General features: G+C 38.8%; 1 protein-coding gene across 33 annotated transcripts in view; it reads left to right on the top strand.

Annotated features, from left to right (window-relative positions):
* The window catches only part of RBFOX2 (RNA binding fox-1 homolog 2), a 292987-nt gene that overhangs the window by 223094 nt on the left and 51753 nt on the right, over window positions 1-18140 (top strand). For all 33 annotated transcript variants that reach the window (XM_061417270.1, XM_061417281.1, XM_061417277.1 and 30 more), the window contains one exon: window positions 2832-3056. In XM_061417270.1, the coding sequence (XP_061273254.1) occupies window positions 2832-3056 (225 nt within the window). The remainder of the gene's footprint in view (window positions 1-2831; window positions 3057-18140) is intronic.

Below are 18140 nucleotides of genomic sequence, written 5' to 3'. Positions count from 1 at the left end.
ATTTTTTCATATGCAAGTTAGAAAAGTATTTGGTCCTGTTTCCTTCTTTAGGCACCATTTGATTTGCTTCTGATTGGAAATTATACTAGGTTTATATTTTATTTGGGGAATGATTAACCTTTTATCTTTATTATTACTTAGAAATAAAATATACTTTTCTGTTTTTTCAGATCTTATATATTGTATGTTTTGTATTATAATTTAAATTTGGGTACTTTTGAATAGATTATTATTGCTAGTTTTAAAATAGCCATTCATGTATTTTAAAATAGTTTTTCAAGTTTTTTCTGCCCATTGGTATATCTTTCTGTGGGATGTGGTTGTTAAAAAGTCGTTAGCTTTCTTTCAAATGCCTTGTTCTTTTCATTGTGATCTGTAACATTTCTTTATAGATTCTGGTGTCCTTTTCCAGATGTATGTATTGTGAATATTGTCTCGCAGTCTCTGCCTTGTCTCTCTATTATTTTAAGTTGATTTTCGGAGAACAATTGTTTTTAATTTTGGTGAAATCTACTCTGTCATTTTTTTCTTTAATAGTTCTTAATTTTTTTATGTCCCCAAAATTTCTTGTTTATCGCAAAGGTGTGAAGATTTTGCTGCCTTTTCTAAAAGTTTTATAGTTTTAGCTCTTACACTTAGGTCTATTATCTCTTTCAGGTTAACTTTTACAAATATAGTGTGAAAGTTGAGGTTTTTTTTTTTCATTGGGTATTCAGTTTTTCATTTATTAAAAAGTCTTTCCCCTGCTGAATGGACTTGATGCCTTAATATTCACTGTAAATGTTTATTTCTGTCTCTGGGTTCTTTTCTATCTCGTTTATCTGTTGTATGTTTTTAAACCAGTACCACACTATTATGATTATCATCACTTTGTAAGTCTTGAACTCAGGTAGCATAAGTCCTCCAGTTTGTGTTATTGTTTTGACTACTCTAGATACTTTGCATTTCCATATAAATTTTAATAACAACTTGTCAGTTTATACAAAAACACCTGCTGAGATTTTGATTGGGTTTGTGGAATTTGGGGTGCATTGTCATTTTCAGAATATCCAGCTTTCCAATCTGTGATCATATATTTCTCTATTTATAACAGCCTTTGTAAATTTGTTCTGTTTTATTTTAGGCAGATTTTAAAGGATAGTTGAACCTTCCTTTAAAAAGTAATGTGAGATCTTTCTCCAGTTTTGGATTCATTTTTTTTTGCAATAGTATGAGTTTCAGTCCAGTTCAGTCACTCAGTCGTGTCCGACTGTTTGCGACCCCATGAATCGCAGCACGCCAGGCCTCCCTGTCCATCACCAACTCCCAGAGTTCACTCAAACCCATGTCCATCAAGTCAGTGATGCCATCCAGCCATCTCATCCTCTGTCGTCCCCTTCTCCTCCTGTCCCCAATCCTTCCCAGCATCAGAGTCTTTTCTAATGAGTTTAATGGCCATCAAATTAATGCTAAAAACCTGGAATGGTGTTAGACAGTGCTACTGGAAGTTCAGTTTCCTCTACCTCTCAGTGGGTAGAAAATCCCTTCTTAAATTGAGGGGAAAGAAGGATAACCATAACTGAGGAAGAAAGAGGAATAATTACTTTGTTGTTTGAAGGAACTGATGCTCATGTTTAAGAGGAATCCAAGTGATATAAACCCAGATTTTCTTTGATCCCTAATGCTATGATGTCTAAAATATGGGGGAAGGGGTTTATCAAAGTGCTACTACTTTGAAGCATTTGACCATCTCTTTCAGCTATTTCCAAAAGGATAGTGGCCCCGGACTTTGAAAATGTGTTTGTTGTTAGTAAAATAATGACTCTGCCTTTTATGGACTAAAATGGGAGGTCAGAAGTCAAGTTGTTGAGAAGGGAGGATTTTACAAAATCTCTTACACAAGATTTAACTCCTTGTTTGTATCTGAACTTAAAGACGGAACAGAAATAAGACAGGGGCTGTGGAGTCAAAATGGCTTCTAACGAGTTCCTGCTGTTACTGTATGTCCTGTAGTGATATTTGAGCTATCACATGAGATCCCAAGTAAGCATCTGGGGATGGACGCCATGTGGAGAAGTATCTGCTAGCCTTGAAATGCTAGCAGTAATTATGAAAAACTCAAGGTTTTTGTCTAGGAAATTTTTTTGTTTCTAATTTAAGGAAAGGTTTTTTTTTTTTTTTTAATTAACTTAGTGGCCAAGACTTAAATAAATCTCTACCTTGAAATTCAAAGATTAATTTTGTTAACAATGTACTTTCTCCTGAATTCTGTGTTCTTAAAATCTAGAGGTATATATCATCTGGTTTTGAGAATTTAATTTATACTGTCATTCTACCTGTTGCTATGAATTGTAATTTCAGTTCAGTCACTCAGTCATGTCTGACTCTTTGTGACCCCGTGGACTGCAGCACACCTGGCTTCCCTGTCCACACCAACTCCCGGAGCTTGCTCAGCCTCATGTCCATCGCGTCGGTGATGCCATCCCACCAGCTCACCCTCTGTCCTCCCCTTCTCCTCCTGCCTTCAGTCTTTTCACAGCATCAGGGTCTTTTCAGATGAGTCAGTCCTTTGCATCAGGTGGCCAAAGTATTGGCGTTTTCAACAAATTACAAATCAATTACAAGGAATTGTAATTTAGTGAAATTAGTTTTCCCCTAATAATCACTAAAGGAATAGAGTGTGCTAAAGCAAACAGTAATGGCTCAAACAAGTTTCAAATCTTGTAACTTATCTTCTGTAACAAATTTCCTTGCATTTAAAAAAGTTTGGTTTAAAGGAAAATCTTTGGTCCTTTGGTAACTAGTCAACTTTTTTTTTTTAGTCTTATCTTCTCTTTCTCTGTTTCTTCCAGGGTAACCAGGAGCCAACAACAACTCCTGATGCAATGGTTCAGCCTTTTACTACCATCCCGTTTCCACCACCTCCACAGAATGGAATTCCCACAGAGTATGGAGTGCCACACACTCAGGACTATGCCGGCCAGACCAGTGAGCATAACCTGACACTCTACGGAAGCACGCAAGCCCACGGGGAGCAGAGCAGCAACTCACCCAGCACACAGAACGGATCTCTGACGGTACGTGAGTGATGAGGTGATGAAATAGAAGGAGGCCTGTCATCGTCCTGTTGAAATCTTCTTAATCATCATACCCAAAAACCCTTTGAATTAATTTTGCATTTACATTACATTGCATAGCACTAATGTAATTTCCATTCTACTCCAAGCATTGTAATTAGAAGATAAGGATTTAGGACAGAGCTCACGGTCATTGCCCAGGAGCTTACAGTCTAGACATGGGACAGACAGTAAAACAAGGTAAGTGTGATGATGAGAGTTAACTTAGCAGGAGGCTGCTCTTTTCAGCTTTACGGGTCACCTTCATTCTGCAAAAATCTCACAGTCCTCTGTCCTCATTCTCTACAATCTGTCAGCAGTATTCTACACACTGCCTCCTCCCTCCTCCTTGAGACACTTGAGTTGTTGGCTTTCATGACACTCCCTGTTTCCCTCTTAGGCACTGAAAGTCCTTTCTTGGTCTTTCTTGCTGGTTCGTCTTTCTCTATTCAGCTTTTAAATGTAGTACTCCAGAGCTGGGTCCTAGGACTCCTTTCCCTCCTGTTTTTTATCCTGTCTCTGTTGTATAATGATACTACTAAATTCACCTAGTTGCTCAAACGACACCTGTGAATGATTTTTTTCTTTATTTCCATCATCTCTGCATCCAGTCCATTAGCAAGTCTTGGTCACTGTGACTCTAGAATTTTTTCTTACTTCAGCCTTTTCTCTTCATCTTAAGACCATAGCTGGATAGTGTCTATAATTAAGAGCTCAGCATTTCCACCAGATTTTTTAGGTCTGAGTCCTAATATCGTCTGTAATTAGTAGTATGACCTTTGGCCAGTTATTTAATCTCTCTCTGCCTTGGCATGCTCATCTGCAAGATGAAGCCAGTAGCACCTATTTCAAGTGGCTTTTAGGAGACTTAAAAGAATTTAATTCATGTGAGGTGTTCATCATCATTGTCACCACTCTAATCCAAACCTTTAAACTTTTTCTGTTACTGTTGCCTAATTTATCACATAGTGGCCAAGATCCTTTGTCTCTTAATGCAAATAATGCTATTTTCCTGTTTGAGTCTAATGGTTTTCTAACATACTTAGAATAAAATCCAAACTCATACCTGGTTTACTAATCCCTGGCCCTAGCCTACCTCTTTGACTTTACCTGTTACGGGAGTAAAGGAAGCATCATAAATTACAATAGGTATGTTATCACATCATACAGGAAATCATTTTGTTTGTGGGATTGTGTGGTATATTTCCTAAGATAAAAATGTCCTATACTCTGCATAGAAAGATCTCTCTCTAGTTTTTTAGCTTTCTTTTTGCCTTTCTGTATCAGATTATTAGGAGGAGAGCTTTACTCAGCCTTTAAACCACTTGATAAGATTTACTTCCCTGTAAAGAGCCTTGTAGGGGAAGCTTTTGTTGCATAAGGATAGATTTAACCTGCTAATACTTTCCATTTTCTTTTATTGGACTACCAAGAAAAATCCATTCTTCCCTTGAAGACATGTTATCTTATCAGTGTCAATCAGAGTTATATAGAAGCAGATAATTTTTAACTTCGTAGGTAATGGACTATAATAGACAATTTATTTGAAAAGTCTGGGCATGGTGGTAACAAATGAGACTTTCCATAGCGTCCATTCTAGAATTAAAATACATAGGCTGCTGTATTGGCTGCATTTCCAAATCACGTACAAATGATGATGAACTTACAGATTTAACAGAAGTACTAGAAAAGAAGGAAAAAGAAAGAATAAAATACTATAAATCAGAGGCTTTATCAAGGTATTTTAATCACTAAGTCTATTTCTTTGCTAGTTATCAGTGTTTTTCTTTTTTCTATTTTCTATTTCTTATTAAATCAGTTTTGGTAATTGGTGTTTTTCTAGAATTTTTCTATTACCTGCTAATTAGCTATCTTGTTGGTATAAAGTTATTCTAATAATAATTCCATTGATTATTTTAATTTCTACTGCGTTCATACTGATACCCACCCTTTCATCCTTGATTTTGGTAATTATGTCTTCTCTTTTTTTCTTGGTTAATCTAGTTAAGGTTTTTTGATTTTGCAGCTTTTTCTAGAAAACCAGCTTTCGATTTCATTGACTTTTTAAAATCTGTTGTTTTTCTGTTTTGTATGTCATTTATTTCCATTCTGATCTTTATTATTTCTTTCCTTCTGCTTGCTTTGGGTTTGATTTGGTCCTATTTTGCTAGCTTCTTGACATGTAATCTTAGGTCATTGATTTTAGAATTTTATCCTTTGTAATATATGTTTAAAGCTACACTTTACCCCTTAAGTTTCCCTTTAGCTGCATCCCATAAAGTGTGATATATTGTGTTTGCATTTTCATTCAGTTCAAGATATTCTTAAATTTTTCCTTATGACTTTTTCTTTAGTCCTAGCTTATATAGAAGTGTGTTGTTTAATTTCCAGATGTCTAAGGATGTCCCCGGAGAAGGCAATGGCAACCCACTCCAGTACTCTTGCCTGGAAAATCCCATGGACGGAGGGGCCTGGTAGGCTGCAGTCCATGGGGTCGCTAGGAGTCGGACACGACTGAGCAACTTCACTTTCACTTTTCACTTTCATGCATTGGAGAAGGAAATGGCAACCCACTCCAGTATTCTTGCCTGGAGAATCCCAGGGACGGGGAGCCTGGTGGGCTGCCATCTATGGGGTCGCACAGAGTCGGATACGACTGAAGCGACTTGGCAGCAGCAGCAAGGATGTCCCAAGTCTTTCTCTTTATAATCCCATTGTTCTCAGAGAATATACTTTGTATGATTTCAGTCTTTTTAAACTTAATGAGACTTGTTTTACAGCTTAGTAGATGAGATGGTCTGTCCTACAGAATGTTCCTAACCAATTAGGCCTTTTATCAATATGAAATGTCCCTTTTTGTTTCTATTAGTAGTTCCTGTCTTAAGTCTGTTTTGTCTGATACTAATATGACCACTGCATGTATCTTTTAATTACTATTTGCATGACATCTCTTTCCTTCATTTAGTTTCAAACTCTGAATCTAAGATATGTCTCTTGGGGAAAAACAAACAAACAAACATACATCTGGATCTTATTTTTCCAGTCTGAAAATTACTGCATTTGTATCAGAGTATTTAGTCTATTTACTTTTAATATAATTGTTAATATAGGTGGATTTATGTCTGCCATTTTACTATTTGTTCTTATATGTCTCTTGTCCTTTATTGTTCCTTCTTTACTGATTTATGTTAAATAAATTCTTTCTGTATCTTTTGAATCCCTTTGCAATTTTTTAAATTATTTATTTTTGTTGTTATTTTTGTATTTTCTTAGTTCTTAATCAAGAATTACATCTTGGAGTTATTACAACCTACTGATGGCTCTGTGTGTGTGTGTGTGTGTGTGTGTATGTATGTATGTAAGAGGAACTCAAAAGCCTCTTGATGGAAGTGAAAGTGGAGAGTGAAAAAGTTGGCTTAAAGCTCAACATTCGGCAAACAAAGATCATGGCATCCGGTCCCACCACTTCATGGGAAATAGATGGGGAAACAGTGGAAACAGTGTCAGACTTTATTTTTCTGGACTCCAAAATCACTGCAGATAGTGACTGCAGCCATGAAATTAAAAGACGCTTACTCCTTGGAAGGAAAGTTACGACCAACCTAGATAGCATATTCAAAAGCAGAGACATTACTTTGCCAACAAAGGTTCGTCTAGTCAAGGCTATGGTTTTTCCTGTGGTCATGTATGGATGTGAGAGTTGGACTGTGAAGAAGGCTGAGCACTGAAGAATTGATGCTTTTGAACTGTGGTGTTGGAGAAGACTCTTGAGAGTCCCTTGGACTGCAGGGAGATCCAACCAGTCCATTCTGAAGGAGATCAGCCCTGGGATTTCTTTGGAAGGAATGATGCTAAAGCTGAAACTCCAGTACTTTGGCCACCTCATGTGAAGTTGACTCATTGGAAAAGACTCTGATGCTGTAAGGGATTGGGGGCAAGAGGAGAAGGGGACAACAGGGGATGAGATGGCTGAATGGCATCACTGACTCGATGGACATGAGTCTGAGTGAACTCCGGGAGTTGGTGATGGACAGGGAGGCCTGGCGTGCTGCGATTCATGGGGTCGCAAAGAGTCAGACACGACTGAGCGACTGATCTGATCTGATCTGATTATGCTGCTGGTAAAATATAGCAATTTTGTCCAGTGGGGTTCTGTCCCTTACCATCCTTTCTGCAGAGTTATTGTCATATGAAATGAAACAGTATAGTAGTACAGTTATTGCTTTAAAAGATCTTTTATCTTTAAAGAAATTTACCATTTCCATTGATCTTCATATCTTCCTATGGATTTGAGTTATTTTCTAATGTCATTTCCTTTTAGCTGATAGTACATCATGTAGGATTTTCTGGAGGCTAGGTCTGCTTGAAACAAATTTTCTGATTTTGTTTATCTAGGAATGTCTTGCTTTTGTCTTCATTTTTGAAGGATAATTTTGCTAGCTGTAGAGTTCTTGGTTGACAGTTTCTCCCTGCGTTCTCAGCCCTATGACATCAGCAAGAAGTCAGTTGTTAGCCCTGCTACTGTCCCCCTGTATGTGATGAGCTGTTTTTCTCTTGTGGTCTTCAAGATTTTTGGTTTATCTTTGGCTTTGAGCAGTGTAACATTGATAGATCGAGGATGGATATTTTTGTTTTTATCATACTTGCAGTTTATTGAAATTTGGGGGTCTGTGGATTGTTTTCCATCAAAATTGGGAAATTTTTTAACAATTTTTTCAAATATTTGTTCTTTCCTTCTCTTCTTCTGGGACTTTTGCCACAAGTATGTGGGGATGCTTGTTTGTTCCCTACAGGTTCAGATTCTGTTTGTTTTTAAGCTGGATCTAAAGTTCTGTTCATTTTTCTAAAGTGTTCTTTCTTTCTCTTCTTTTGATTGGATAATTTCAATTAATCTGTTTCAGTTTACTTATTCTTTATTCCACCAGGTCCAATCAGTTATTGAGCTCATCTGGTGACTTTTTATTTTATTTAATGTACTTTTCAACTCTAGAATTTTCATTTAGGATTTCTGTAGTTCTGTCAAGATCCCCTACTTGACTAGGGAATATTTCCTTTAATTCTTGTCACGTTTCCTTTAATTCTTTGAATACATTTGTCATTGTCACTTTGAAGTCATCTGCTACAAGGTCTAGGCCGCTGAGAGCCTTTTTCTAGTTACTGCTTGTTTACTTGAGTCAGGGCCTCACTTTTCCTATTTCTTTGCATGTCTTGTAACTTTTTAGTAAATTAGATGTTTTAGTAATATATTTCAACACTCTGAAGTTTGTTGGTTTTGTTTTTGAGAAACATAGAGATGAGTGTTAATGTGTGTGTTTTTAGTACTTTGCCTGGATTTTAAACTGTGGAGTGTGACTCTTCCATGGTCACTAATGTGTCTGCTTAATGATGTTTATTCTCCTTTTTACTTTTTATCCTGGCTGGGAGTCACTCCTCTCTCTTCATAGACAGTGATTTGGGCATAAGTTGTGCTTAAGCACCTGGAGTGTGGAAAGCTTCTACCTTCTATTGATCTGTTTGTGATTTGGGAAGTGCATTTAGAGTCCAGCCAGTTCTCAAGTATGCCTTCACTTTTTCTTTTGTTGCGCCCTCTTTTGTCTCCCCCCTCCCCATCCCAGCATTTTCAATCAGTCGGGAATGTCAGGAGAACATAACTAGTTATTCTACAATTCTCTCATTTCTAGGATCTTCTTTCATATTTCTAGCTGATCTGTCACACACACCAGTCAGACCACAACCTCAAGCTAGAAGAACCAGTTAGGTTCCTACCAAGTTTGCCACTTTTTCTGACAAAGCCGTGGCTTTCTACTGTACCCCACCCCAGTACCCCAAGCTGCTTCTACCCCCTCTGACAGCAGAACTACTGGTTTTCATGGCCTTTGTTGTTTAGCCGCTCAGTTGTGTCCAGCTCTTTGCAACCCCACAGACTGCAGCACACCAGGCTTCCCTGTCCTTCACCATCTCCTGGAGCTTGCTCAAACTCATGTCCATTGAGCCGGTGATGCCAGCCAGCCATCTTGTCCTCTCTCGTCCCCTTCTCCTCCTGCCTTCAGTCTTTCCCAGTGTCAGGTTCTTTTCTAATGAGTCAGCTCTTCACATTAGGAGGCCAAAGTATTGGAGCTTCAGCTTCAGTGTCAGTCCTTCCAATGAATATTTAGGATTGATTTCCTTTAGGATTAACTGGTTTGATCTCCTTGCTGTCCAAGGGACTCTTAAGAGTGTTCACCTGACTCTATCCTAAAAGCTCTCCTGGCAGAGCTGAGGATTAGAGGGTGGAGTTCTTGGGTTGGAATAGCCCCAGGAAGTAGGTTTGTAGCCTCCTGCTGGTATTAACCCTAAAGCTGTAGCAACTTTTCATGAAATTTCTCTATTTGTTATCTGCCTTTGATTGATTTCCAGAACCCTGAAATGACTGAGTTTTCTTATTGTTTTGAGGAGAGGATTCACTAACCTGTTCATGCCATTAGAGGCAGAAGTCCCTTCCCTGAATCATTTCCTGGTCATGTACAAGGCACAGTACACCTTTCCACACCCTACCCATTTCTCTTTCTTTCTCTTTCTCATTGCCACAGTTTCCCATGGTTTCAGAATCCCAGACTGTGTTTCTGATGACAGTGAGCTCTGTTCCTTCATATGAATATATACAGTTAGACTTGTGTTTCTCATCCATATGACAAACTATTCATTATATTATTTTATATTGTGTTGACCAATTTGAGTTCCTAAAGATATATTGAAGTAAGACTGGGAATCCTTGTGAATAGATTGTGAATGCATTAGTGCTGTGGAAAAAATGGAAACTCCTTGACTTGTGCCTACAAACTGAGCACAGGTTCTGTCATGTTAGGAAGTTGCTAACAGTAAAAAGGGAAATTATCTGGAAGCTCTAGTTGAAGATTCTGCTTATATTTTTAAGTGTACATTTAAAATATGAGTGTAGATCCACTGCTCTTAAGCCCTTTACCTTTGGAAGTTGTGTATGATTGTGTGTTTCTCAGGCGAGGGGATGTGTACATAGAGAGAAATTGAGCAGTAGAACAGTATATTTTGAAACCTAGATTGCCAACTTTATAAATGATACTGTTAAACCTTTACCTTCTACTTATATATTTCTTAAGAGTCTGATAATTCCTGTGGCCATTACATTCCAAAGGTAGATGAGAAACATTTATACGTTATTTATAAATAAATGAGGGATTCCCTGGTGGCTCAGATGGTAAAGAGTCTCCCTGCAATGCAGGAGACCCAGGTTCGATCCTTGGGTGACGAAGATCACCTGGAGGAGGATATGGCAACCCACTCCAGTATTCTTGCTGGGAAAATCCCATGGATGGAGGAGCCTGGCAGTCTACAGTCCATGGGGTTGCAAAGAGTCAGACATGACTGAGCGACTTTACTTTCTTTCACTTTATAAATAACTGGTATCTTAAATTTGTATAACAGTTTTCAATTTAAAACTTGCTTCCACAAACATTTTATTGTGGCTCATAAAATAGCCCTTTGTGGTGGTATGCTGTTGTTTTTTACACTACGGGAATCCAGTCTGCCACTCTTGACTCTGCATGTCCAGCTCAATGCCTGTGATTATATATATGCACTGGTCTTCTGAGCAGACACTTGAGCAGCTTTTCCCATTCAGTTCAAGTGTTAGCTCTCCTGGGAAGCCCCACTTGACTTTCCTAGGCAAAGCCAAATTCATGTACCCTTCATCTAGGCTCAGGTAGACTCCTGAGCTGACCACTTTCTGTGGACCTTATAGGATGCAATGGTTTTTTGTACACTAGTGACTCCCTAACTAAAGTGTAAGCTTTTTTTGCTTGATTTACCGTAGTAACTAGCACTTAATAGTTACACAGTAAATATTTCTTGGGGGAAAAAAAAAAGGAAGATAGAGGTGTGCCATGGGCAGCCTGAGGAGAGAAGCTCAGGCCCCTTGGTGGAGAAGGCGTAGACTTAGGCCTTGTACGATGAGTGCCTGGAATTCAGACATGCTTTGATGTGGTGGGAAGAATTAGGAAAGTCATTTCTCAAAGCAAAGTTGGAGAGACAAAAAAAGATCAAAACGTCTTTGAATAAAAGCTGGGTTTCTGTTTGATGAAGCTTGGATGCTTGGTGGAGATGAGTGGGGAGTACGGTGGGAGAAAGGTCACTCGAGAGCACAGATTGGGAAGTGTTTGAGTGCCTGACTGAAAAATGACTTTGTTAAAGATGTTTGAGTGGGAAATGGAAGTGAGCAGAATGGTGCTTCAGAAAATTGATCTCTTGTGTATACAAGATAGTAGAGAAGCAGGAAGACTGGTTAGGAAAGGGTCCTGTGGTTGGAGTTGATAATGGGGTTCTGGAATCAGGGCTGCAGTGATGATATAAAAGAGGAAATACATTAAAGAGAAATTACGAGGGTAGAATAAACAGAATTTGATAGCTGGTTGGATGAGTAAAACGAGATCAGAGTCAGAATTTTCAACCTTATTGCAATAAATTTATCTTGAATAAAATCATTTTACCCTCCCAGGTTTCAGTTTCTTCATCTATCAAACAAAGATAATAATGCCTACCTGGTAGTCTTATAGGCAGAATAAATTAGAGAAGCTGTGGAGATTGCTTGTTTAAATAGTTCTTTGAAATAATTGTTTTTATCATCTTTTTAAAAATCATTTGTCCTGGTTAATGTCATTTATTTGTGCTTTTCATTATTGTGAGCTGCTGCTGCATATTAAAAAGTAAAGACATTACTTTGGCAACAAAAGTCCGTCTAGTCAAAGCTATGGTTTTTCCAGTGGTCATGTATGGATGTGAGAGTTGGACTATAAAGAAAGCTGAGCGCCACAGAATTGATGCTTTTGAACTCTGGTGTTAGAGAAGACTCTTGAGAGTCCCTTGGACTGCAAGGAGATCCAACCAGTCCATCCTGAAGGAAATCAGTCCTGAATATTCATTGGAAGGACTGATGCGGAAGCTGAAACTCCAATACTTTAGCCACCTGATGCGAAGAACTGACTCATTTGAAAAGACCCTGATGCTGGGAAGAGATTGAAGGAGGGAAGAGAAGGGGGCGCCAGAGGATGAGATGGTTGGATGGCATCACCGACTCAATGGACTTGAGTTTGAGTAAGCTCCAGGAGTTGGTGATGGACAGGGAAGCCTGGCGTGCTGCAGTCCATGGGGTCACAAAGAGTCGGACATGACTGAGAGACTGAACTGAACTGAATTGCTGTATTTTAATATAAATCTTGTTTACGTTGGATAGTTCCATCTTGTTGATGGAGAAAACAAAAAGAAAGGATTTCTGACATAAAAATGAGAAATAAGCAATGAAATCTGGAATTTTTGTTTCCAGAATGTTTTAGATGGTATTAACATTGAGCTAGAAGTGTCTCATGCTCTTTATGTGAGAGCTTGTTTTGACAGTCATTTGGTACCATACTGTGCATGAGCAAGAGAGAGAGCAGTTAGGGGTTTCCCACCTGGGTCTACAGAGGCTTGATTATCACTGAGCCTGCCTGCAGAGAAGAAAGGTTCTCAGTTCCTGTATGTTTAGATATTTTTCCAAATGCCAGCAGGAATAAATAACCAAAGTATTTGAAATAGACGAACTTTGGTGAGTGATCTTCAGATACGAGATTTATATTTGGGTACACATTCTTCCAACCTATTGCAACTTATTGCAACCAACCTATTGCAACCTGTTGAGGGCAGGAACTATTAGTCCCTCTTCTTATTACTCCCAGTGGCATATAACAGACATTTAGTAAATGATTTCTGAATGGGGGGAAAAAAAAGAAGCTTCTAAAGCAGAGTACACACCAGTCAGTAACAACATTCCAAATAAGTTGCTGGTGGCTTTAGAGCAGAGATGTGAGGGCTAGTTGAGTGGCCTGCCTTACTGTGTCATAGTGCACTGTAGGTTTTACAGCCCTCCTCATTGGTGGGTCTTTGAGCACACCTCCAAGTAAAGATGACTCAGACCCCATATTGTTCATCCTCCTCAATTTCTTCTCTTTTTTGTACACCCTTTCTCTGGAGTTGAAGCCAGATTTTCTTGTATTTTCTTCTGTCAGAAGATCAGTCTAATCATCCTCACTTGGAATTACCCACTAACCCTTACTTGAAGATGCCTTGTGGATTAATAATCCACTCAAATGTAGCCTAGCAGCTATAACCCTGAACAGTGGGTCCATTTCCCCAAAGGACGACTTCTGGAATATAACGGTAAAAATAGGGCCCGGTCCTTACTCACGTTGTGTACTGTTGGGCCATATTACCTTTGACCTGCCATGTAAGTATGATCATTAGCATCTTCCATCTCCAGGCTAGAATTAGAGGTCTCGGTCAACAGGGGATTCACTTGTGCAGTCATCCACTTTTCCAGGAGAGGTCCTGATTTTTCCCCAAAATAAAAAAAAAAAGTAGAGGATGATGAGCCTATTCAAATTACCCACACTTGTTACCGATTGACCCTTAAAAGGCATCACTTACACACTGCAGCTTGGGAGTGTTGATGCCCGTGAGCAGCTGGACAGGTTCACAGCTGGGTTAGTGAGGAAACCATAGCCTGGCCTGAAATGTAAAAGTTGCTACAGAAAACCACACTCAGAGGCAGGCAGGCATGTTTTTCAGTAGAAAAAATTGCCCTTTGATTCATGTAAGACTCAGGACACCCTTTCAGGAAATTGTTAATATTGTTAAGATTATTGCTTTTTCTCCTTTGCATGCCTTCATTTATTTACTTACTAATTATTGATTATTATTACCCACCCCACCCCTCAAAAACAGAAGTGAAGTGAAAGTCGCTCAGTCGTGTCCAACTCTTTGCGACCCCGTGTCCTACACAATCCATGGAATTCTCCAGGCCAGGATGCTGAAGTGGGTAGCCTTTCCCTTCTCCAGGGGATCTTCCCAACCCAGAGATTGAGCCTAGGTCTCCTACATTGCAAGCGGATTCTTTACCAGCTGAGCCACAAGGGAAGCCCTCAAAAACAGAAACTAGAGCTAAAGTGTTCTGGGAACAGTACTGCTCCTACTCCACTCTATGGGCCCTTATTGCTCCACTGTGCCTTAGGGTCAGGCTGAAGAAGCACCGATGATTAATTCAGTGTCATGGTTTTTCTTAACCTGTTTACAGGGGGTGTGCATTTTCCGTAAATATTTTGTACTGTCTTTTGAAGTCAGCAAACTCATTAGAGTCACTGGATTTTAAAGCTCAAATGGATTTTAGAAATCATCTCATGCCTTCCTTTTACAGCAGAAACCAGCAATTTTAAGTGACTTCAACAAGATTGCTGCTAGCTCGTAGCAGAGCTGCGACTCAGGAAAAATGCTTTAAGTCAAGGCCTTTTTTTTTTTTTTTTGCTTCCCCATGTAAATTATAGAAAATAAAAAACCTCTATACTTCTTATGTCGAAGAAGGCAATGGCACCCCCACTCCAGTACTCTTGCCTGGAAAATCCCATGGACGGAGGAGCCTGGTGGACTGCAGTCCATGGGGTCGCTAAGAGTCGGGCAAGACTGAGCGACTTCACTTTCACTTTTCACTTTTATACATTGGAGAAGGAAATGGCAACCCACTCCAGTATTCTTGCCTGGAGAATCCCAGGGACGGGGGAGCCTAGTGGGTTGCCGGGGTCGCACAGAGTCGGATACGACTGAAATGACTTAGCTTTTTTCTTATGTATTCATGCTCAGACGCTCAATCATTGCCAACACTTTGTGACCCCGTGAACTGTAGCCCACCAAGTTCCTCTGTCCATAGAGTTTTCCAGACAAGAATACTGGAATGGGTTGCCATTTCCTATTCCAGGGGATCGTCTCGACCTAGGGATCAAACCCACATCTCCTGAGTCTCCTATATTGGCAGGTGGATTCTTTCCCGTGGAGCCACCTGGGAAGCCCTCTTGTCTTCTTAGCTTCCACTTGTTCTTCAACTTTAAATACGAAAACTCCAATGAGAATGTACTTAGAGATTTCTTTCATTCTGAAATATAAAAGAATCATTCAGTTAAATATAAAGCTTTTAGAAATTGAGGTTATTGTTTCTGCTATTTCTCCATAATAATTCTTACATAATTCTGACTCCTGGTTTTAAAAAAATACATGATTTGCTGTGGTTTATAACACTTTGATCCACCGATAAAATAGAATTAGATATTTTCTGAAGAAACTTGAGTTACTAGTTTTTTGGGGAAATGTTAGCTTACATCCAAATGCCCAAACAAGACCAGATTCTCAGAATTTGACTTATAGCAACTTTCAAATACACAGAAGAAATACTTAAGCATTAATCTTTAAAATAACTAAATCTATATGTATTTTAACTCAAGGAATTGCTCTACATAGATGTAAATCCAATTTTTTATGCCCTTAAAATTGTGTTTGGTGTTGCATTGGGTAAATAATTTTATGTGCACAGGTGTTCTTGATATGTTATTCTAGCATTATGAAATTACCCTGATTGTTGGTAACTAAGTATATAAGCCAAGATTTCACTTTTTAGAAAGATATTCTATCATGTTAGGAGATTTTTACTCTTTAAGAAGGAATTCATAAGATATAATTCTACCAGTTTTAACCCAATATGTATTCCATTATAAACATTTATAAAAATGTTATAAATCTTAAATGCTACCAAATCTGGTTGATGGGTCAACATGGATTTTACTACCTAATTTTCCTTTAAGGCTGTGCAAGATGACATAATGAAAAGTATCCCAGCCAACTTTCTAAAATATTATTAGGAGAAACTGAATTTATTTTAAGGCAATCTTGAAACAACTTTTTATTATATCATATTTGGTGAGGGAGCTCAAGCTTGGAAACCAGATTGAGTTAGGGTTAGCTCCCAGCCCTTTCCATTTGCTAAATTGTAACCGTGAGAGAATGACAACTCATGCTCATTTTCCTCACCTGTAAAACTGGTGATACTAGTTCTGACTCATAGAGTTGTTTTTAACAATAAATGAGAAAATGAATAGCAAATACTTTGTGAAATACCTGGCACATAATAAATCTTTAATAAATATTAGCTATAATTCTATTAGTATGTAATTATTTCAAAGAAGGAATTATAGGCAGTTCTGGACTTAATACAGATTAATAGGCTATCCAGTTATACATGTCTTTTCTCTTTTGCCATTGTTTACCTTCATACTCTGGGGAACCAGTGCTCTAAAGGTCATTCTGATAAAAGAGGTATGTTTGAAAGTGAATTCTATAGCTTGCCTCCTGTAAAATGAATGAATGAGTAATATATAGAGGTTTAGGGAGAACGGTGAGTTTTCTCTATTCAAAATTCACAGGAAACCTTTTAACTTTATTAGTCCAGTATTTCCCAAATTTGTTTGACCATGAAACTCATTTTCTACAAAATACCAGTTAGCATCCTGCAGAAGTGTTAATCTACCTTTTGGGAAGTCTTTCTATATAATTTTTGAAGTATGTACATACACACACATGTATCCTTTAGATGTGATTAAAGCTGTTTTGGGCAGTGACCTTTGAATTAGGTTTGCTCAGATTTAAAATGTATCACCATCTTATTTAATACAAATTTGAATGGTTCAGAACAGAAATAGTATGATATAGAAAAATTAATTTCATTTCACTCTTGTGTACATTTTAAGCTGTTAACAAGATTCACCCCGTCATGGATCACAGCCTTGTGGTGGCAGAAGGGGCTTGTGTAACTTAATGAAGGCATGAGCCCATGCAGGGTCACCCAAGATGAAGGCATCACAGTGAAGAGTTCTGACAAAATGTGGTCCACAGGAGGAGGAAACGGCAACCCACACCAGTGTTCTTGCCTGGAGAACCCCATGAACAGTATGAAAATGCAAAAAGATACAACACTGGAAGATGAGCCCCCCAGGTCAGAAGGTGTCCAGTATGCTACTGGGGAACAGCAAAGGTAATTACTGATAGTTCTAGAGAGAACGAATAGGACTTTTCCACAGGCTCAGCGGTAAAGAATCCAACTGGGAATGCAAGAGCCGCAGGAGACACAGGTTCAATCCCTGGGTTGGGAAGATCCCCTGGAGGAGGAAATGGCAACCCACTCCAGAATTCTTATGGACAGAGGAACCTGGTGGGCTATCGTCTGTAGGGTCGCAAAGAGTTGGACACGACTGAGGGACTGAGCACACCAGAAAGAATGAAGCAGTTAGGCCAAGGCGGAAATGATGCTCAATTTTGGATGTATTTGGTGGTGAAAGTAGTCTTGTAAAGTTTTGTAAAAAACAATATTTCATAAGAATCTGGAATATTAGGTTCATGAATCGAGGTAAATTGGACGTAGTCAAGCCGGAGATGACAAGCCTGAACATTGACATCTTAGGAATCTGTAAACTAAAATGGATGGGAATGGGTGAATGTAATTCAGGTGACCGTTATATCTACTATTGTGGGCAAGAATTCCTTAGAAGAAATGGAGTAGCCCTCATAGTCAACAGAAGACTCTGAAATGCAGTACTTGGGTGCAGTCTCAAAAATGACAGAATGATCTCAGTTTGTTTGCATTCAACATCGCAGTAATCCAAGTCTGTGCCCCAACCACTGCTGCCAAAGAAGCTGAAGTTGACCGGTTCTATGAAGACCTACAAGACCTTTTAGAACTAACACCAAAAATAATGTCTTTTTCATCATAGGGGATTGGAATGAAAAAGTAGAAAGTCAAGAGATGCCCAGAAAAACAAGGACTTGACCTTGGAGTACAAAATAAAGCAGGTCAAAGGCTAACAGGGTTTTGTCAAGAGAATATGCTGGTTATTTAACTTGTCAAGAGAACACCCTGCTTATTTAACTTAAATGCAGAGTACATCATGAGAAATGCCAGACTGGATGAAGCACAAGCTGGAATCAAGATTGCTGGGAGAAATATCAGTAACCTCAGATATGCAGATGACACCACACTTAGGCAGAAAGCGAAGAAGAACTAAAGAGCCTCTGATGAAAGTGAAAGAGGAGAGTGGGAAAGTTGGCTTAAAGCTCAACATTCAGAAAACTAAGATGGCATCCAGTCCCATCACTTCATGGTAAATAGATAGGGAAACAATGGAA

This window comes from Bos javanicus, chromosome 5 (assembly GCF_032452875.1).
Source record: "Bos javanicus breed banteng chromosome 5, ARS-OSU_banteng_1.0, whole genome shotgun sequence".
NCBI classification, from domain to species: Eukaryota; Metazoa; Chordata; class Mammalia; order Artiodactyla; family Bovidae; genus Bos; species Bos javanicus.
This window is presented reverse-complemented; position numbering and strand designations above follow the sequence as displayed.